The following is a 22,692-nucleotide window of genomic DNA, read 5'->3' as shown; positions in this document are numbered from 1 at the left end:
ATGAATGACCTTTGCAGCAAAAAAATCCGGGTGAAAATCAGTTCGGTTTTCACTGAGATATGATTAATTAAATGCGCTGATAGCTCATTCCACCTGTCATACAGATTACACTGAGTGGAGCGGGTGACCTATCTAAGATGGCGGCCCCGTGGCTCGACCGCGCCAGTAGGCAGTAGCGGTCGACAGGGCGTCTACCTAGATGATGTCTATGGCCAAGGCGACATCTAGTGTACATATTTATGCGCGTGCAGCAGGTGACGCAAATTATGGGTATGCCTACTCCGAAGGTTAGACCGTCGCATTTCAGTTCTCTTCTCGAACTTATGAGGCTCTTACCTGCACTAATTATTAACAGTACAAACACATAGATGAAACTGCAGAGAAGTATGGAGACAATTTAATGCCGTATAGTTTTGCTCAATATAAATTGTCTCCATAGAGAAGCACAAAAATATAAAATATGTTGATATAGTTTACAATAGCGTGCAGATATGTTTCTGTGATGATGGTCCAACGGCTAAATTTAAAATGCACTCTTTTAGTTTCATTTTCACTAATAGCTAAACACTGTTGATGTCGGTGTCACATGCAGAAGTCAATACAGTAAGTTAGTTTACTTTATGGTAGGGTGACCAAAAATTCGGGACAGTCCCGAAATCTAAGCTGCTGTCCCGAATCCTGCTCTAATTGTCCCGAAAATTATACTGAAGCAAAATCTTGAGTAGTAATTGTCTGATAAAACATGAGCGAGGAGGTTGAGTCATCCTGCAGCCAGCCCCCGCCGGCTGCTCATTGGCTGCAGCATCTTGTTTGTTTTTAATATATATATACTGTAGGCGCGCATTAAGATATGCACTGATAAGGCACGGGGAGTGCTGGCAGCAATTAAAACCTCCGCAAAATATCCTGACGTCGTATTGTTTCTATTAATTTATCTAATTCATCTATATGCACAAAGACAATATGACCTTTTTGTCGCCTCTTTGTTTTATAGAGTAGATTAAGAGAGTGAAAGTTACAGCTGCTGCGAGGACAGTTAAAAAGTGCAGGCAGTGACAGTCAGTCTGATTTAAAAAAAAAAAAATACTTCTATACGTATTATATAAATTTATACACATATGTACTTCAGTTTAAAATCTATTATTTATTAATAAGTAAAATAAAGAATTTTAATATTATTGGGTGATCTAACTATTATTGTATGAGTATAAAATTCTTATATACGTATTATATCAATTTATTTATATGCATATGTGCTTATATTAATGATTAAAAAATAAAAAAAATGAATTAAACTATAATTGGATGACCCCATAACGTCTGCCCCCCCCGTCCTGAATTTCAGACAATCTCATCTGGTCACCCTAGTTTATGGTGAAATTCACAATTGTTTTAACAACCTTAAGGTTCAGGTTTTTAGACATTTGTAAAAGTATACTATACTAAATACTTAAATATACTGCAGTATTTTTATGTGAATGCATAAATAATTAAGACAGCAAACGTGCAACTTACCGGTGGAATGCCACAGGTGGAATGAGCAACTTACAAAACGCTGTCGTATGGTCCATGTGAAGGTCTGTTTTAAAATGTCCCGCGCTCCGCCTCTTTTAATTTCCATCGCTAAGTTAAGTCACATCATTGGGCAGTTATTATGGGGCATGTTTCAACCGAAGCAGGACAAAAAATGCCTCTGCACTCAATTGGTCGCAGCTCTTGAATTGGGACATAGTTAACAATTATGTCACACACTCCGTTGCTGGTTGGTTGTAGGTCTATCCAATTGAGTGCATATGCATTTTTTGTCCTGCTTCGGTTGAAACACGCCCAATAATAATTGTCCAATGATGTGACTTAACGTCTAGCGATGGAAATAAAAAGAGGCGGAGCGCGGGACATTTAAAACAGACCTTTAAATTTTAAAATCTCATTTAAACATTAGACATGGACCATACAACGGCGTTTTGTTGTAAAGCTGCATTTCACACACACTACATTTTCAGCATATACCGGTAAGTTGCACGTTTGCTGTCTTAATTATTTATGCATCCACATAAAAATACTGCAGTATACTTACGTATTTAGTATAGTATACTTTTACAAATTTCTACAACCTGAACCTTAAGGTTGTTAAAACAATTGTGAATTTCACCATAAAGTAAACTAACTTACTGTATTTACTTCTGCATGTGACACCGACATCAACAGTGTTATTAGTCAAAATTAAACTAAAAGAATGCATTTTAAATTTATCCGTTGGACCATCACAGAAACATATCTGCACGCTATTTAAACTATATCAACATATTTTATATTTTTGTGCTTCTCTGTTGCACAGATGCCGTTTCATCTGTGTGTTTGTCCTGTTAATAATTAGTTCAGGTAAGAGCAACATATTAATGATATCACATGTTTTAAAGCAAATTAATTATACAAACGTGTTAAATAAATGTTTTATCTTTCTAGCTTCTCCACACACAGTAATTGAAGGTGTTGAAGGAGAGTCCATCACCTTGCCATGCAGTCACACAAACGTTAAACTTACAAGCAAAAATCTTGTGGTTCACTGGAGACACAATGACATCAGGAACGTGCATGATATTATTCAGAGCAGGATTTCTGTACAGGAACAGCACTCGGTGTATAAGAACAGAGCATCTGTTAATCCTGATGAGTGTTTGAGAGGTGACTGCAGTCTGACACTTACCCAACTTCAGGCATCTGATGGAGGAATGTATTTGTGTTATATCCCCGCCATGGGTGTTTTCCAGAATGCAGAACTGATCGTCAAAGGTGAGTGGCATAAATTGTTAGAGTATAAATAAACCGGGTGACTTCCGACGGCATGAGCGAAAGTGACCGTTGGCGACAGGTGTCCAGCGACGCGAGAAAGTTAACGCCCCATTCAGACAGCCAGCGACGTTTTCGCTGTGTGTGGCCCGTCTCTTTCAATGAGGCGTGTTTAAATCTGGTTGTCATAAACAAATGTACCATCTACTCCAGTAACTGACGAGAGAAGGATGACGTGAACTCCACTGGTTCGTTCTCATTGGTGGTCGCTCCCGAAATTTGCTCGACATTTGCATACGTTCTCGCGTCGCTGGACACGCCCATACGGTCGCCAACGGTCACTTTCGCTCGTGTCGCCGGAAGTTGCCAGGTCGAATTTCGGGAGCGACTACCAATGAGAACGAACCAGTGGAGTTCACGTCATCCTTCTCTCGTCAGTTACTGGCGTGAATGGTACTCATTTATGACAAGCAGATTTAAAGAGACGGGCGACACACAGCGATAACATCTCTGGCTAACAGCCAACAGTCTGTGGGTGTGACGTCTAACCCTGGTCAAAGCCTGACTCCACCCACTGGCAACATTTAAAAAATGCAAGAAAAGTGGGCAGACCCAAACTGAGATAGAGGGGACGAATTGAGCTCGTAAACATTTTTACACCATATATTGTAGCATTGAAACCCTTTATACCCAAATGTCAAAAAGTTACTCAAATCAATGAACAGCACTTATAAAGCTCCATTCTTACAGATAATTAAATTAAAAAAGTTGGTTTAGGGTTTAGTTACTCTTTAGTAACACCCTGCAGAAATTGGATAATGCTGAAAAATTTGGAAGCAATTTTCAGGGCAGGACTAAATTAAAAACAAACCTTAATTTGCAATAAACCACTTAATTGTACAAAATTTTCAACATTTTGCAAGATGTTTGTAAACTAGGGCTAGATTAATCGCATACAAAAAAAGTTTTGTTTTGCATAATTTATGTGTTTGCACTGTATAATCATTTATATAGTCAGTTAGATTTAGATTTTATATTTATAAATAATAAACAATTATACATAACATTTTTCCTAAATTCGTACATGTATGTGTGCATTTATATATGCACAAAATATTTACACACAGTACACACACTTATATTATGCAAAAACAAACTTTTACTTTGTATGCAATTAATCTTTTGACAGCCCTAATGTAAACTTTTGATCGCCACTGTACATTAACATAACTAGTAGTTTGACAGGTGTGTTGTTAATTTTTCCTTTTCTTTTCTTTTCTCTTATCTTTTTATTTTTTGTTTGCAGGTAGATCTTTCAGAGAATACAGAGCTGATCTGTTAAGAAGCCATGGTACAGAGACAAGACCGAGTCTGATCCTAATTCCTGTTTTTGGATTTATTCTGCACTTTATTTAATTACTTTATTTAAATTGTCTGTTCTACTGCACATGAAGGACTGATCCAGGAGCAGCTATTATATTTTGGCCAAGTCTACAAAAAATCTGTTAATGTCTGTGTAAATATTTTTATGTATGTACTGAAGGATCCTACCTTAGATCCTCACGTGCAGAATGTTTTTATTATTGTGTTTTTTTTAATCTTTAATCATTTATTTACATAATCATCATAATCATTTTATAATCATTAGTTATTATCCATTTAATTATTGTATTTGATATCATTTTATCATTATCAATTTCATTATTATCATTTTTATTATTACATTATTGTTTATTAATTCATTTATTAATTATTGTTTTTTTTCATTATTCATTTATTCATTCATTATTATATTTCTATATTTTATTATATCATTCATTAAATCATTGTATTTCTATATTTTATATGTCTCTTTGTGGTTCAGTTTCATAGAGCTGTTCTGTCTGTGTGTAAACAGGGATAGATAAAGAGAATGTTTATGGAAGTCCAAGGTCTAAGGGATGTTTCAGCTGAGCAATTGTAATATAACAGTGTAGGCTGTATTTCCTGGGTAGACAAGGTTTGAACATTGAGGCATATGCAACTGAAACTGGTGTTCATCAATAAAACTCTATTCTATTTTATCATCTAAAACCTCCGTCTCACGACTCTGTTTATGCTCTCCAGCAACGATTGATAAGCCTTGTATCTGACAGATACTTTAACAAAGTAAACTTATATTTTCTGACGTGATCTGGTGTCCGGGGCTGGATCGTTCTTTTTTTATTTTGTCTGTGGTGTGGAGTCCTGATCTAACAGTACATATGAACAGCAACAGTTTCTACCTTTATAAATAAACTTTGAATCAACTACAAGCTTCCAATATTATCTGATGCTGATGTATTGTCCCTTACAGTTTATTGTACACTTAGTCTTATGGAAATACATGCAATTAAAACTTAATTAAAAATTATGTTAAATCCAGTTAGACTTCTGAATGGGACACATTAAAACACACAGTTTTGCGGCCAGTACAAATTGTATTGTAAGAAAATAATTAGTTTGTTTCCTCCAATAAATGTATCATTGATGATAACCACACTAACAGACACGTACAGTCCAAGTGACGTAATAATTTACATCATACCCATCCAGACAGCATTCATTCCTTACTTTCCAAACATGACAACAACAGTTGACTTTAGTATTTAACACAATCGCTTTGCCACTAACTGCATTTATTATTCTCAACAAACATTCATAAAAATCTCAAGTGTCATATCGCTTGACGTAGCATCAGAGTTTAAAACTATTTATTCTGAAAAATTCGGTTATGGCATTTCGTCCAAGAGGAAAGTGGCTTGTGCTGCGTCCTTTCCCGCACATGTCCGAAACTGGTCCAGAGTTTTCATGCAGAAATTCAAAACTATAAGAACTAGAGTTTAACAGTCGGATGAAGGCTTGCTAGTAAAAATTAATCTGACCACAAAAATCTTCAAGCCATGATTCCTCAGATACGATGAGTTATTGTTTGATGATGATGATGATGAAAAAGGCAAAAGGTGCTTAAAAAATGAATAAAAAAAAAGAATTAAGCATAAAACGCTGATGCATGTCAACGTCTGTCTGCCGCACGAACGTCTTTAAAAAAAATCCAATATATTATTAGTATGGAAAGTGCTAGGTGAGACAACTCCGTATCAGTCGCTCCGACTGCGGCAGAGATGAGAACCAATCAAATTCGGGCAGTTTCAAAGTCAAACCTCCTCTTTTACGAAGGCAACGTCCGGGTTTGAGAAACGTTGGGTGACGTCGCTGTGGGTATTGAGCTCTTTTGTTTCGGGGGCCGCGGTTGGGGACTGGAAAAAGAGTTCGGTTCCTGCCGCGATGTAAAGAGACTGGATGCTGTCTTTGCGGCGGCCGGGTTGCTCGCGAGGCCGAACGAGAGTCAGAGACTGGGCTTTGCGGGGAGGGAGGGACTGTACAGCCGGGTGGCACAGGAGTCCTGGTGGCAGTTTGACTGTTCCAGGGATGATGGGGTAGCGACGCTGGAGCTGAAGCCTGAGAGAAGATAGCGAAAGGAGAGATGAGCCATCAGGCCTCATGTTGGCTGCCTGGACCGGGACAGAAGATGTAGGAAGGCTTGGTTTGGACAACCTTGGCACTAGCTTTGTATGTCCTATGATAGGAGAAAGAAGCAAATCAACCCCAAAGCAGAAGACCAGAGAAAGCAAGAAACCCCAATGCGGAAATCTGCACATGCTTCAAATTAAAGACGACATGCAGCGTGTCTTCTTCAATCACCGCAACCATGCATATAACACAAGCACGCTCAGGCTCTTGGGCCGACATGCACATGGGTTGGGTTAGATTAGATGGTAACCTGTTACACCGCCACCTTCTTTAAATGCACCAGGAGCGACCCATCCAGACCTGCGCCACACACAACAGGACCCAAACATGGTTGACTACTGCAGAAGGAAGAAAGGAGATTGGTCCGAAATGAAAAGGAGTCTGTACCTTAATACTGACCTTCCGTGTCCGGACAGACACCCCGCTCATCCAGCAAGCTTTCGGAGCTCTCCGAAGCCTCTGAGTCCAGGTTCTCCTGGTCTGAACCGGGCTGTTCTAGTTCAGGCAGCCTGCACGCCAGGTCCTCTCTGTAACACAGATAGCAGCCAATAAAAACAAGCATTCAAAGTTCAAAACAAGGTTTTTGGTACACATCACAGCCATGACACATTGATGTTGGCATACAGATTTTGTCAAAGCATTGTTTTGGACTAACTTTTCCTGCTTGATGGATTTGATACGCTCCATCAGGTTTAGCTCCGCTTCTGTATCCGAATCCAGAGGTTCATTCTCAGGCACCACACGAAGGTCGGACGGTGGCTTCTCCCGAACCTAAAGCCCGAACAGATGGCAACTTTTACTCAAAGTCTTCCTTCTTACAAAAAATGCAGAAAAAAGCTAACATGGTACTCAATCTTTGGGTGTTAAGAAGTGTTCTCTTGAAGAAATGGAAACTGTTTGGGAAAGACTCAAGATGGTTCCAGTTTGGTTAGTATACTAAGAAATAAGTAATGCTACATTCTTGACCACAACATGCCGAGAGTGCTAATAAAGTCAGAATATTCTGGAAAAGGAGAAATTCAACCAGTCCGGACCATCAACCACTTAAATGGATATATAGTGTGAGTAAAGTCAACATGAAACACCTTTCATAACCAATTTAACATTTGTAGTGGTGCCATTTAAAAAAAAGCAACAACAAACAAAAAGAAGTGGAACAGGACTTGATTTCATCCATTAGGAATGAAGTCAGACCTGCATGCGAGGCTGCAGTGGATTGTGGGAAATTTAGTCACTTTCACTGACTATAAAGCTGAATTTCCATGGCCTATGCCTGAGATGCTGTGAGTCTGATAATGTAGTGTGCACCGTGAGTCAAAAAAATTTAGTTAAAATGCGTCAAGTTAATAAACAATGCCAATAAACGGATGTTTTGAGTGTAGTCTCAGTTGAAAACAGTGGAGGCTTGGACCCTTGCGTCACAACTTAAGAAGGGGATAACATTTTGATAAACGCAAACTAAAATGTAAAACAATTTAATGTTTCGAATAGACCTTTTAAAATTCCATGATATTCCAGAAATTCCATGACCCGTGGGAGCACTGTATCTGGTATTAATAACTAATCAGTCCTTACAGAAAAACGCGGTGTTTTTTTGTGATTGTTGCGGGCAAAAATCCTTGATCTTGTGGCATGTTTTAAAAATGTGATGGAATATACAGGATATTTATGCAATGAAATTACGGGAACTTGCAAAAACTGTTTGCAGCTTTTCATTGATGTTCACGTCGTGTAATTATGTCACTTCCTAACATTCCTATGACAACAGGGGACATTGCTGCGCATGTGTAAAGTAAATGCAACATTTTTCAACTTTCTGCTAAGATATATATGACTTTTTGCTACGAAAATGCGGGGATTATGAAACCATGCAAGCAGAAAACTGCAATCTATGCAGCAAAAGTGTGTCGGATTTAAAAAATGCGGCCCCACATAAACATGCGGAATTTGGCTGATTATGCATTGAATCATGCAATCGCGTAATTGTGTTTTTCTGGAGGGACTGACTAATGGTTAACTAGTGGTTATCAAATACCTACAACATTAATCTTAATACTAGAATTTGCATAAAAATAATTGATTAAATATTATAAGACAAATGGTATCCAGGAAATAAAATGTGCTGATGAATCATGCTTAAAAACAGATTATCAGATTAATGGATTCAGTGATGTGGAGCCTACGAACTTGATGCACTTTGGCTTGTTTTGTTCATTTTGCCTATTCAGCCTTGCAGGTATGTTCTGTATGCTATTGTATATCATGTAAATAACTGATAATGTTACGTTAACGTACAGTCACCTATTCAGCCTGCTGTTCTGGGCTATTGTTTATTGAATAACTTGCCTCTCCAGATTAAATGTCTGTTCTTCGGCTTGAATTTTGTGAAATAATTTTTAAATAAATGCAACGTGTCGTCCATTGCGACTTATATACAGTTTTTCGTCTTCATGACGCATTTTTGATTGATGCGACTTTTAGTCCGGAAAATACAGTAGTATTAAAAAGTAAATGGGGTCTATTTTGATTTCATGTTGACTTACTATAAGATAACAAAATATTTGCATTTAAAGTTTAGAGGTTTTCATGGTGTGCATTTCAAAACTTTGTACTACTCAAACAAACAAAGAGATAAACAAACTTTGACTGTTTAGTGTGTATATTTCTGCAGGTTGTATGTTGCTTTCAGTCTTTATTCCAATTTAGCATATGTAAAAAAAGGAAATAAATTCACCTACTGGTCACCAAAAGCCAAATTTTCGTTTTGAAATTCACACCACCTTCTCCAAAAACACCACCAGCACACATCTACACCAACAACATCCACCCGACACCATACCGAATGTCTACATCTACTGTGATATATGATGCAAATGCACGTGCAGTGTTAGTATTAGTGGGTAACTTGTGAGGTCTACACTGCATGCACACTGCAAACCACGCCGAACTCCAGGAGTGACATACTGTACGTACCGGCACTTCTTTGTAAGGAGAGATAAACCTGAGAGGCAAATGGCAGCACTACAGGGAGATAAAACGACAAGCAAACAAAGCTTAACCATGATGTTACTCTCTTCATGTGCCTCGGGGAAAGTCACAGTTTTCTCAGTCGCGTGAAGGCAAAATTTTGAAAAATACCGAAAAGACATCGATCTTAGTTTACCGTGTTCTGTCTTTTGAGTTTTAGTTGATTGACAGCCAGCGCCTCTGCGTACTCCAGCTGTTCGATCTCCTCCATTTTCTCGTTGTATCTCCGGATCTGTTCATTAAGAAGCATCTCTACACAACTAAATAAAGAAAATAAGAATCGTTAAACTACTTTATTATGACAAAACTTCATGAATTCATGATATCTGTGTCACTCCTGTACCCATGAACTAACTTTAAACAAGAAATATGTATGCATTAGTTCAACCAATTAAATTACACAAAAATGGGATTAAGGACTCAAAAGTGGAGTGACATCCAGATTTAGCTGTAATGTGGACAGATGATCTCACGTTGTGGTTTTGGCGACATCCTTCATGCTCATAAGCGGGTCGGCGCTGTCCGGACAGCGGAGGATGCAGGGAGCAAAAACGATGGCCAGAGAGTTCGGTGTCATACGGTTGCTTTTCTCTTCTTTCGCGACCCTGAAGAGCAACACAACGTTAGCAGACGATACCCATGTGATTTCTTGACGTGTTTGTGAGCTCATCCGTACCTGACAAGATGGAAAATGAGTCTCTCCAGGGTGTTGAAGTTTGCTGTTGGAAGCTGCTCCAGGACTTTGTAAATGGCGAGCAACTGTTCCTGCTTTTCAGGCAGTTCTGCACACACACAAAAACACACAAGTGTGTTAATACAGAAACTCAGATGTAGTACCGTAAAGGCAGATGAATGATGGGGTAGATACTGACCTATAGCCCGGAGGAAATCGTTGTAATGGGTGAAGGTCATAAGAGGTTCAGGCAACTCCCTTAGCCACTGTTTGACCAGACCTGTGATCGCATGGATGGGGTAATCCTCCAAACACACAAACTCCGGACCTTCACAAACACACAGTCATTACACAACCGGGTTAGGTTACTACTAGCAGGGCACAACTGATGGCACAGGACCTTAAAATGGAAATAGGTTAGTCTTGGGCTGCATCCGAAACGGCCTACTTCCATACTATATAGACGGTTTCAGCAGTAACAACATAAACAAGCGGCTGTCGTGTTCGCACGTAACTTCCGGTAAACTCCGCTAAGAATAAATAACAACAAAGTTCTTTAAACGTAGTTTATTTATATAACAAGCTAAAAAACAACACATATATTACCTAGGAAACCAAAACATTTGTTATTTTCGACGAGGCATTTGTTCAAGAATTTAGCAACTAGTCAGACCATAAAAAAAAACAAAACCGGAAGTAAAGTTCGGATCCAGACGTGTATCTCGTCAGCGCACGTGCGTCCGATGAAACCGTCTATAGTAGGCAAAAAGCAGTAGACGAGGAGAGTAGTATGTCCGAATTCATAGTATTCGAAAAACAGTACACAATGATATTATTCTAAAATTTGTATATCGGCACATTTAAGTATGGAATAATTGATTAATTGTTTTATTATCTAATATTTGATTTATTGCCTAGCCACACTAATAATCACTGTTTTTGAAAACATTTGTTTGGTTAGTGGCATCAAATAAATATGAAAATATATGTAACTGTGGGTTCACAACAGACGCGAGTTCAACGATTTGCACGTGTAGATTACATACAAAGTCAATGCAAGACGAGAATAGACGCGTCCTTGCATGGGGCTACGCGAATGAGACTATATGCGTGGCGCGTTTGCCACAAAAACACGAGCTATTCGCCTCAAGCCCGTCTTTGCCCAAGTTGAATCCCGCAAATAATCTAGAGCGAGTAACACGATGCCACGCGTTTGGTGTGTACGTAGCATAAGAGTTTTGTTAAAGGCCCACTGTGGAGAATACCTATTACCTTTCAGCAGAGCACTACATGACATGACATGACATGTATAATACATTTTTAAACCATACCCAGTTTATATTTGTACCCTCAACTTACCCATTTCCAACAGCTGGTGTAGTTCCTTCATGCGATTGGCCGAGCCGGACTTTCTGTAAATGCCTTCGGTGTACAGTCCATTCATCTCAACGTGTTCCAGCATTATCTCTAATACGATCGGCACAGGCGCCCTGTCGTTGACCAGGTGACATACGCGTACACCGAAGTGATGCGATCCAGGCTCATCTTCACACTATCCAACAACCAATGAGTACGACAATCACGTACATTTACTCACAAATGCTTGAGATTGGTAAATTAATTTAGATTAGCGTCTTACCTTTTTGGAGGAGAAAGTAGAACAGTCGATGATGATTTTACAGATACATTTCTTATGACAAACCATTTTGCAATCTGAAAAAAAACATGTTTCATTCAGCCTGAATAAATCAAGATATAAAATAAACATTTATCACATATATTATAAAAAAATTTAACAGGATAAACATGGTTCATATGTGTTTTGTGTAGTGAATTATTGCATTAAACCATAAGTTAAACATTACTTTAAATGTTTGATTTAAAGGAAACATCTGTACAGTAAACAATACGGTCACTACTTGATGTCTAGTTTAAAATGTGATCGTGAAGCGATGGCACATGACAGATACTCACAGCTACACATGTAGGCCTTCTCCATGCCCCAGATGTACGATGTGCACTGGTCACATGACTGCATGATGTTCACTTGATAGTGCGTAAACACGTGATCCAGCGGACTCTCCAACTAAATTCAGACAAACCGTTAATACTTCCTAGATCTCAGATACGATGTAGATTATACGTGATGATTGACAGAAATACTCACACTTTTGCTTTTCTTTCTCCTCTTCTTACCACTTTTGGGGGGCTGCGACAAAATGTAAACAATGTAAGGGCATTCAAGAAATGATACGTTAACAATAGCTGGGTTTAAAGCTTAGACATTTTAGATAAACTTCGATGGCAACATTTTTAATATGATTTTTTATAGATAGTTGTTTTTATTTAATTATTTTCGTCACTTTACGTTGACATTTATTCATTTGGTCAATGTTTCTACTCAAAGCGACATAGTGAATTCAATGTCATTTTATTCGTATGTGTTTTTCTCAGATCGAACCCATGACCTTTGCTCTACCAACCAAGCTACATACATTTTCCTTGTAATTTATTCGCTACACTGTAAAAAGAATCCTTGTTGCACTTAAATTTTTTTATTTAATCATCTTGAATTTACACTTAATTTATTATACTAAATTATAAAAAGTAAAGTTGAATTAACTTAAGTAATTTAAAAAAAAATTTTTCATTTATAGCAACTCCTTGTTAATCAAGGACATTTAAATTTATTGTAAATACAAGTTGATTTAACATTAAAATGTAAGTGCAACAAAGATTTTTTACAGTGTAGTTATTATTAGCATTTTGGTCATTGGCGATTGTTAATTGCGGATCCAAGTTACAACCTTTAAAATCAATTAAGCAAAAAATCATACAGTGAATGTCTTGTATGTAAACATTTACCTTGGTTGGTTCAGCCTCTTCTTTTTTGATCTCGGCTCTGATGAACCCGTCCAGAACCGACTGGAACAGATTGACCACCAGTACCACCTCTCCTTTCTGCTTCTCTCCGGCCAGACTGATCACTTTATTCTGATAGCAATTCATCAAACCCTTGTAAGCGATCTGAGGTTTCTGAAAGAACAAAACAATAACATTAGATGACATTTTTCAAAAATCCAAATGGCGCTCTACAAACTCATTGCTAGGGGGGGTCGCCAGGGATTTGTTATATTTTAATAGATATATTGTTGTGAGATAGTTTGATAGGGTATGTGATTTATCTTACAGGGATTGAATACATGTTCTTGATGAACTCTCTGAACTGCATGGTAGCGGTGATAAAAATGTGCTCTGTTCCCGACAACTGCTTTCCACGCGAACGTAGGTCATTCACCTGCACCCCAAGAGACAAAAGATCCAGTATGAGCAAAACCCAAATTCAATAAAGCATTCACTAAACAATCTTTTGTTACTTTTCTTTGGCTTTAAAAACCCATGAATGTCTACAAATGTCCAAATACTTTGTAGTGTCACTTTATATAGAGACCTGATTTCCCAGAAACTCGTCGAGGTGGCGCAGCTCGTTGGCATTGGTTATCATGCGGTTTAGCGAGGCGTTCCACTGCTCAGAGGAGCGTCCGGCCATGTGACTGATCTTGATGCTGGGCATCTGACCCGACCGGGTGGAGTGAGGCTTCGGATTATGCGAGCGTGATGGTAAGGTCGCTGCGAACGACAAACAACAGCATGTAAACGAGAAGTATTTTAACAGTGATGAAGGATTGCATGTGATAGATATCTACCTTCTTTCACAGCCAAGCTTAGGTCTTCTTCTTCTGGCGTCTGGGCTTCCTTATGCGGACGTATCTTCAGGATCTTTTTGAAGAAGCCTGTTGACCTGTAGACAAATTATATGAAAAACACACATTTGAAACAAAAGCTAAAGAGGTGAATTGTTTTTTTTTATATTTAATGTAAACTGGGTCTGTCAATCAAATGTTAATCTTGACATTTAAGACATTACTTAAGCAACCTATAGCCCGGATATTAATCCGATCTTCTATTGGTGCATAAAATGCAAATACACGATTCATTACTCCGCCTTAAGAAACAATTTATGCAACAGTCTTGTTCAGTAAATTTATTCTTTTTTTACTTATTCAGCAGAACACATAAAAAGTTTTTTGCCATTTTCGGACGTATAATATCGTTTGCCGAACAATTAAGTTTGCCTAACAATTTCATCTATTTCGTTTGCCGAAGAATTTTGTCCATTTCGTTTGCCAAACTATTTCGTTTGCCTAACAATTTCATCTATTTCATTAGCCGAAACAATTTTGTCCATTTCGTTTGCCAAACTCTCTCGTTTGCCTAACAATTTCATATATTTCATTAGCCGAAACAATTTTGTCCATTTTGTTTGCCAAACTATTTCGTTTGCCTAACAATTTCATCTATTTCATTAGCCGAAACAATTTTGTCCATTTCGTTTGCCAAACTCTTTCGTTTGCCTAACAATTTCATCTATTTCATTAGCCGAAGCAATTTTGTCCATTTCGTTTGCCAAACTATTTCGTTTGCCCAACTATTTTGTTTGCCGAACAATTTTGTCTATTTCGGTTGCCAAATCATTTCGTTTGCCGAACTATTTCGGTTGCCGAACAACTTCGTCTATTTCGGTTGCCGAACTATTTTAGTTGCCGAACTATTTCAGTTGCCGAACTATTTCAGTTGCCGAACTATTGGTGCATCCCTAACTTTATGTAAATAAATAATTTCTTTACATGAGAAACATCACAGATTGAAAAATTGTTGGGAGGTTACATCAACCATGACTCCTCTATCAAAAATCCACCGAGTACAGAATTTCAGGAATCTCTCTTATCCCATAGCAGAAGCTTTGCATCTATATAAGGGAGTGAGGAACCACCGCCAGACGTCTGATATATGAGGGTTGCTGATGTGAACCAGGGGCAGTGTTTTCCCACGAGCCCTGATTCACATATCTCTGTGACTACAGATAAGACTTATTATCATTTAAGGGTGTTGAGCAGCGGTGGCCTAAAAGGTTTTCGTTTTAGATAGTTAGTCTTGCTTGTGTGGGGGAGTTTTCCAGATAAGATAAATTAAAAACTTCCAAAAATAACCTGGGACGTGGGGTCAAATAAATGTAAAGGTTGTTGCCATAGGGCAGAGTGTGGTCCTGTTGTACACGTGTAATGTAAAGTCTTGCATCACTGTGGTGTATTACAGTAACACCTGTGGTCCTCCAGGGGGCGACAGAGTTTCAGGTATAAATGAGCCTAAACTGACTGCAACTAACTTGTTTAGCAAGATTCTCTTCAAACTTGCTTAGCTAGAAGCAGAAGTTACGTATGTTTTGGATTTACCTCTCAGGAGTGGAGGGCTGAATCAGCGACACATCCTGGTGGGCGTGGCTGTCATGGCTCCGCTCCTTTAACGTGCTGGGCTTTGCTTCATCGAAAGAGTTCTCGATTCTGGTCGGCTTCTGTAACAACATTCATTAACACAACAAATGTCATTGTTTAGCCAGCAAGAGCAAGGATTTTAGCCATTTCGGCTAGTTTGATAATGATGCCCATTTCTTTGTACTGAAGATACATTTGCTGGAAGCTAAAGTAGCGTGTACATCAAATTTGGTAAATATTAGGATTTATGGGCGGTTAAATAAATAAAATTAACAGGATGATTTATGCACAACAAATTATATGAAGAGCCCATCACCGACCTTGAGATAACCATGCACCCATGTTATTTACCTCCTTAAATTTATCTTTAATTGACGTTTTCATTTAAACCGAAAAATGATAATTAAGACAGGTGTGTATTAAAAAAAATTAACTAAAACCATTTTATTTACTGTATTCATATAAAATATAGGACTTTAAGAGTAGTATTTCTATCACTCATTGGAGGCCAATTTTTATTTCTCCCAAGCGTTAATTCCAGCAGCAACCCCCACACCATAGCTTCTGCCCGGCATCTAATGTCAGGCAACGATACGACACCTGCAGTGGACTCCTGGAAGACAAAGTCCACAAATCTGCATCCTCCATTTCAACACTTTTAACCGGCAAACAGATTCGTGCAAGTGCATGTCGCTTTTTGCGTCTCGGGCGACCTTTGTCCTGAATCAGCCAGAAAAGCATAATCACTTTTAAGTAAAACTGAATCCTTAACAAAACTCTTAACTGGAAACGGGACATGACTTTATTCATAAGGAATAGTCTGCAGTAGAGTAGAGCCAATATTTTACTTGTAAAATATAATATATAAATAAAGAAAATATTAAAGGTGCCCAAAATAGTCCTCTACTATTGAAATTTACCAAGGGGACTATCTTTGGGCACTGCGTTATATCATTGTGCCTCCTGCCGCCATGTTACGGCAGCAAAGTCCTTGATTATTACGCCAGAATGAGAGTATAGTTCCTAGCCAAATCGGCCTAGAAAATCACAACTTTTAATTTTCCGTCGGTCTTAGTACACGATATAACCACAGAACAGTCAAGTTTAAAATAGAAAAAATATCAAAACTCTGGGTTTTTTTAGCGCAATGCTAATGGTCTAATCAGATTCAATGGATTATGCTAAGCTATGCTAAAAATGGTACCGCCAGACCCGGAGATCAACTGAATGGATTCCAAAAAAAGTAAAAATCAAATGTTTAACTCTAGGGGAGCTGGAAAATGAGCATTTTTCAAAAAAAGTGTCCCTTTATATATTATATATTACGTATTTTTAAAACTATCGTCATTATCATCGTAATCTTTATTACTTTAAAAAGTTTCACAGGTGGGTATACATTTGAATGAGCAATAACAAAAACGTTTAGTGAATCATTCAGATTAACAGATAGAAATACAAGCACGTGTATGAAAGTGTTTTGACTTTAAGCAGAACTGATTAAATTTATAAAGTATACTACCAAATATTTAAAATAGCAAATGTGATAACCTGGTTAAGCCAATTTATAACTCAGATCAAGAACCAAGACAAATTTACCCCATGGGAAGCTTTGCTGTATTACCTTTAAACCCAAAGCTGTGATCAAATCGGCCAAAAAAAATGCAAGGTACAAGATCAACGCATTCAAACTTCACCATGTTGTAAACCAGCTCAACAAACTCAGTTTTACCTGTGATGGACTATCTGCACCTATCCTTGACACGTCATCTAGCGACACAGAGATTCCTCGATTCCTGCAGAACATTGAAAGAAAAGTGTCATTTTAATGGACGTGTGTCCTACATCAAATGACTACTTGATAAATGCACTTCAATATAAATGAATCATTTGTCTAATTGTATGACGCTTTAGTGTGCTAAAGTTCATAAATCATGTAGGAAAAGTCAGAAATCAAGTATGTATGATGAACACTTGAGAGTCATACTGGAGAGCTTTCAAGTTCCTGTCCTCCAGACTGCGAGGTCCCGCTATGAGGTTCTCCGGTTGAGTGTTGCTCCTAGAAGGTTCCTTTCTCTTGCTGGCCTCTTCTTTCGCAGGAGAAGGTTTGCTACGGTGATCTGCGATGGCTGGGTCACCGTAGCCATTTCTACCAGGTGCAGAAGCAGGGATGTCTAGGGGTAAGGTGGAAGGCCGGACAAGCTCGTCTTTCTTCACCTTGTCACCCTTCCAAGCCACGAAGGTGTACTGGTCCAACTCTTTACTGTCTGACCGCTCCTTCAACTTGGTCTCCGATTTTCCGGGACTCTCAAGAGTTTTGCTCTTAAAGGATGTATCTTCTTTTACGCCTGAAGCGGCCCGCTGGCTTTCTCTCTGATTGTGTTCTAGACCCCGTTGTCTCCTTTGCTCCCGCTTCTCTAGACTTTTGGAGAGGGAAGGAGCTTTGGTTTCAGGTGGTTTAGCTTGTGTACCTTCTTCACTGGGATGTGGGGATTTGCTCTCGTTCTGCTGCTGCTGGTTCTTCTGGACCTCAGGCTGAGGGCCAGCCTCTACCCAAGGAATCAATTCTGAATCTTTTTGCGCCTTTGAGACCTGGGCTCTGGCTGTATCTTCAGCCTCAACATTCACAGGGGTCTTATTATTTTGCTCTTGGACTAGTGTCTCGTTCTTGTCAGGCCGTTGGCCTGATGGTTTTACAGTTGGTTGCTGTAGTGCAGGCTTCTCTTGTTGTTCTGCAGCTTGACGTTTCGCTTCTAACACAAGCCGAGCTGCGTTCTCCTCCGCTTCTTTGGCACGCCTTGTTGCCTCTTCTGCCTCTTTGACTCTTCTGGCTTCCTCTTCGGCCAATTTTGCTTGTCTGATTTCCTCTTCGGCTTCCCTGGCACGCCTCGCCACCTCTTCTTCTTTCCTCCTCCGAGCTTCCTCTTCCCTTCTCCAAGCTTCCTCTTCCTCCTTCTTCCTCTTTTCTTCCATTAGGAACTGGTACCTACAATGACCGAATAACACATTTAAAAGTGAAAGTTTCTTTGAAGTGAAACTGTGTTTAGTAAACAAATGTAATTGTCAGACAATATGGTTTTGGATATTAACTTTGTAGCCCATACCGTTTTCGAGCCGATTGGCCTCTTGCAAGAGCCTGCACTGTCGTGATTGAAGCTCGTGTTTTTTGATATTCCTCTCTCTGTCGGGAACCTCGCCATGCTGCCTGGATCAGAACTGCGGCCCGGTAAAACTTCTCTTTGCGGTACCTACGCCACGAGCGCTGTAGACAAGATCAAAGCAAGGTTATACACAAATGCAAATGCGTTTCAACATCCTAGACTCTAATAGGACTACCCCGAAGTATCTTTAGCACTTTCCAAAGTAGATTTTTGATATACCTGGATCAAGACGGCTGCTTCTCTCATTCGAACAAATTCCCACCTCTGCAGTTTAGCTCGAAACCAGCGCTGCAAGAAAATGATTTTGTTCATGACATCTTTGTGCAAGATGTCCTGTAGCTTTTGCCTTTCAAGCTCTTTCAAGTACACCTGCAGAAAAGGAACACGAACAAAATGAGACCAAAGAGCACAAAACTTCAGAAGAAGGTACCAGGAAAAGAAATCAGACCTTGGTTTTTCCAATCTGGTAGGTAGTGTTGTCAAAGCCAATTCTGTGCAACAGAGATGATATATCCTCCAGGGTTGCATTCTTCTTCGGTAGTAACACACGAAACTGCTCAATGAACTCCTATAATGCAGAGAACGCCCTCTGTTTATTTACACGTCTTTTGATGGTGCCCTTTTTTTAAATGCACTTTATCCATCAAAGACCTACTGGAAATACGAAGGCTTGTTACCTGAAAAGTGTATTTTGCTCCGTATCCCGAGCGTCTGATTCGCACCGTCTCCAGCATGCCCGTGTAGCGCAACTGCTGTACGATGAGAGCCTCATCGAAACACATTTCCTTCTGCATATCACACACAGAAATAACACTCATTATCAGACACGAATCCCTTATACCTGAAGGAGTCCTGTGGATGTATCATGAAGTAAAAACAGTCCATTTAAACTCATGGTAACTTTAGTAACCTTCTCAGCATTGGAGCGAAGGCATCGGATGAAGAAGGGTTCAGCTTTTCCCAACGTCTCCAGCAGCTTGCCAAGAGATGTCTGCATGAAAGAGATCACAACATCAATCTGACGATTTCCAGAAGAGATATGCAAGTAATGTCTTTTACCTATGGTATCCATTTGTCTGTCGAACACTGCATGATACTTGGGTTTGAAATTGGTGCTTCAAAAAAGGCTAACATAATTTCATTAGTTTTATTTATACATACGAATTCTTGTGAAATAAAAAAACAGATAGTTTGCCCAAAAATAAAAATTCTGTCATAATTTAATCGCCATCATGTTGTTCCAAGTCTTTTCTGCTAAAACAAATTAAGATAGCTTGAAAAATGCTTGTAACCAAACAGATTCGGGGCTCCATTGACTTCCATTATAGGAAAAGATAATACTATGGAAGTCTGGTTTTCTAAATATGTTCATATATACTAAGAAATTTATACAAGTTGAAGGTGAGTAAATGATTTTTCCCTTTAATTGTCATAAGTGTTATGATGCAGCAAAACCAGACGGCCATCTTTAAAATGAACTTCACTTCTAAAGCACAACTATGATTCCTAAAATGTTCCCTACATGAGCAGCTCACCAGACTTGTGGACCACAAGGTTAATCACGAAGGCTAATTTAATTTTGTGAGTGTTTTTATTACTTGAAACTGGGCACTGATGCTGGGAGGGCGTTTCTTCTTGTGGAGATGAAGCAGCGACTTGGTCGTGCGGTCGTGAAGGCCAACTACGAATTTCAGAGATCGAGAATCCAACAGGTTCTGCCCAAGACACACAAACAGAAAACAGTGAGTGAGTCACACGTGGTGAGATGCTTTCTTTTGCCACCCGTTTGCCTTGGATACATGACGGCATGGAAAAACTTACTCCGGTGGGAGCTACTGCGGTAGAGCCTTCAAAACATTTACCCAATAGCACACATTTAACGGACAGTCATAAACAAACGCGGCCGGACTTTACGCTTTCGCAAATGTTGATGGAAAGGAGAACATACTAGCACTGCTGCAAATGCAAACATGCTAAAGGTGTTTTAAAAATCCAGATGTAAGACATCTGCCACAGCTTTGTCTCTTTAAAATGGGTGTGGCCTGCATTGTTCCAGCCAATCAGAAATGTGTGCAATGTGAAATGTCATTGGAGGGCGTGAGGCTGGCGAGTTATATTGTACATCCAACCTTCAAATATTCAGAGCAGGCCCAGCCAATGTGGCAACATGTGGCTCAATTGGTAGAGTATTAGCATTAGCTGTACAAAAAGTCATGGGTTCAAATCCCATGGGATACATGTCGCTTTGGATAAAGTATCTGCCGAATGCATAAACGTAATCGTTTGTTTTAGTTAAACTAGTCGGATGAATCCATCAAATGAAATTCTCACCTTAGGAATGAGTTGCTTACTCTTGGGGTTCTTGTTCTTCCTGCGGAAAAGAAAGAGCAGCATTGACAGTTTGTTAAGATATGAAACGTCTGCATGCGGCGTGTTAGTAGAGTGAATCATGCGACGGCCAATTGGACGCGAATAACAGCACCTAAACGCTAGAGATCAGCTCAGACTGTGTGTTATACAGATGGAAATTCCTAAGATGAATTTTACAGAAAAATTACAGATCAGTGAAGATTGAAAGCAAATCTTCGAGCTTGAAAGTGGACAAGCATTTGTATAAGAGAACACTACGAGTGAATTAGCCTTCGTGGTTTATATAAGCAATAACAACACCTCATAAAACATTTCAGACTTGACATGTGGGCCTCGGGATCCATTAAGCCCATGCATATGGATATCATTCCGAGCTAGCGTGCCAATTAAGCTCACACTGTTTTTAGCTAATAAACTTTGCTTTGCTGTACCAAACGCCGCTAGAAGCTCCAGGGAGTCATCTAAATACACAACTGCAATACTTGTTAGATGGTTATTATTAAAAGCAGGGTTAACAAGAGCTTGGGTTATGCGGTAAATGCCAAGCGGAGCCGACCGCTAACGCTACTAATTCGGTAATGACTCTAAACTAAGCTTAGCAAAGAGCCCGAAGCATCGGTGGTGACGCATGGATCCTGCGCCCCGGCGTTCGAACTCACTGGAGGGAGTGGCGCGGGAACCGCAGGCGACCCCAGGACTGCAACAGCTTGCGTGGATCTTCTCCATCCAACTGCAAGTCTTTAATGGAGTTGATGATTTGGGCATGCATGTCCCTGAATCAGCCCCGAGAAGAGGTGCATTGTGGGAGAAAGGAGGAGTGAGAAGGACAGGAAAGGAACACCAATAACGTTGTTAGGGATAAACAAAAACCCTCCACCAAAATAAAAAAAAGAATCCAACTTGAAGCGGTACGTCTTAAATGCTCCGGCGTTATTTGTTCACCCTCATGTCTTTACAAACCCGCCTGATGATTTTTTTTTCGTGCCGTGTAATGCAACCAGACAAATTCTGAAGAGTCATTGTGCAACTTTTCTTAGAACCTGAAAAACATGCATGATGATTCTTCAGAAAATGTCATTTTATTACTCAACAACACAAGTTTGGACCGACATGAGGATGTATAAATGATTGGTTATTTTCGGGTGACGGAGTCCTTTAAGAATCATGCTGGTGTTACCTGATGGTGTGTTAAACTGTAAGTGGGCTCTCTGTTTTGTGAAGACCCTTATCATGCACTGCTTCACTTACCACAGGGATCAGAACTACAGGAGGTCAGACGGGGTGGACTCGTACCAGGGTTTAAAAATTGCTTAAAACTTCATTCCCAACGTGGATTTACCATTGCGTATTTTTCAAACAAACCAGGTTTAATGCAAACTCTTAAAAAAGCTCACACTGACAGTTTGGATCCTAAATGTGGTATTTGAGTTTGCTCTAAATACCAGAAACCCAGCGTTCCCGGACTGCCAAGCTCTCCCCGTCTGACCTCAACCGTTCCTCTTCAATCCACTTACTTTTTACTCTCATAACTAGCAAAGATGTCTTCAAAAACCTCTAGGGGGCGCTCCTCTGAGTGATCAAAGGAGAAATCAAGCATAGGGGCATGGCTGTAAGAACAAACACCACACACACAGTCACTCACGAGGCGAATGCGGCCAGCAGGTGCTGATCTGTGACCATACCCAATTTTTATATGAAGAATACTGCTCACAGATCAGGAACTGTGGGCAAACCCTTGACAAACACCTGGGAAGAACAAAGGGACCTTGCAGGCTGCCAAAATCTGTAT

At 39.4% G+C, this 22,692-nt stretch overlaps 2 protein-coding genes across 18 annotated transcripts in view; one reads left to right on the top strand and one right to left on the bottom strand.

Moving 5' to 3' along the window:
* The first annotated feature begins 1,914 nt into the window (after positions 1-1,914).
* Positions 1,915-4,501, top strand: LOC135721313 (V-set domain-containing T-cell activation inhibitor 1). Of its 2 annotated transcripts, none has more exons than XM_065243508.2 (4): positions 1,915-2,012; positions 2,339-2,382; positions 2,467-2,793; positions 4,101-4,501. In XM_065243508.2, the coding sequence occupies exons 1-4, from the start codon at positions 1,945-1,947 to the stop codon at positions 4,130-4,132; spliced, it is 471 nt and encodes a 156-aa protein (XP_065099580.1). In that variant the 5' UTR covers positions 1,915-1,944; the 3' UTR covers positions 4,133-4,501. The 2 variants fall into 2 exon arrangements, with proteins under 2 accessions (XP_065099580.1, XP_065099574.1); XM_065243502.2 differs by having other exon boundaries at positions 4,097-4,493.
* Positions 4,502-5,229: 728 nt separating this feature from the next.
* Positions 5,230-22,692, bottom strand: part of LOC135722669 (myosin IXB) — a 46,283-nt gene continuing 28,820 nt past the window's right edge. The window contains exons 15-43 of one of the 16 annotated variants that reach the window (XM_065244366.2): positions 21,563-21,676; positions 20,865-20,904; positions 20,132-20,248; positions 19,444-19,524; positions 19,211-19,321; positions 18,982-19,101; positions 18,753-18,902; positions 18,477-18,634; positions 17,360-18,358; positions 17,105-17,168; positions 15,976-16,095; positions 15,337-15,455; positions 13,750-13,844; positions 13,494-13,672; positions 13,233-13,340; positions 12,908-13,078; positions 12,210-12,251; positions 12,017-12,128; positions 11,682-11,755; positions 11,402-11,594; positions 10,242-10,370; positions 10,046-10,151; positions 9,843-9,974; positions 9,506-9,629; positions 9,316-9,363; positions 6,998-7,113; positions 6,742-6,869; positions 6,593-6,642; positions 6,250-6,388 (exon numbers count right to left, since the gene is read on the bottom strand). In XM_065244366.2, coding sequence (XP_065100438.1) covers positions 6,596-6,642; positions 6,742-6,869; positions 6,998-7,113; positions 9,316-9,363; positions 9,506-9,629; positions 9,843-9,974; positions 10,046-10,151; positions 10,242-10,370; positions 11,402-11,594; positions 11,682-11,755; positions 12,017-12,128; positions 12,210-12,251; positions 12,908-13,078; positions 13,233-13,340; positions 13,494-13,672; positions 13,750-13,844; positions 15,337-15,455; positions 15,976-16,095; positions 17,105-17,168; positions 17,360-18,358; positions 18,477-18,634; positions 18,753-18,902; positions 18,982-19,101; positions 19,211-19,321; positions 19,444-19,524; positions 20,132-20,248; positions 20,865-20,904; positions 21,563-21,676 — 3,997 coding nt within the window. In that variant the 3' untranslated portion in view covers positions 6,250-6,388; positions 6,593-6,595. The other 15 variants (XR_010522521.2, XM_065244374.2, XM_065244360.2 and 12 more) reach the window with 15 other exon arrangements.

This window comes from Paramisgurnus dabryanus, chromosome 24 (genome assembly GCF_030506205.2).
Source record: "Paramisgurnus dabryanus chromosome 24, PD_genome_1.1, whole genome shotgun sequence".
NCBI classification, from domain to species: Eukaryota; Metazoa; Chordata; class Actinopteri; order Cypriniformes; family Cobitidae; genus Paramisgurnus; species Paramisgurnus dabryanus.
Note: the sequence above shows the minus strand (reverse complement) of the source record. Positions and strands in the feature narration are given on the sequence as shown.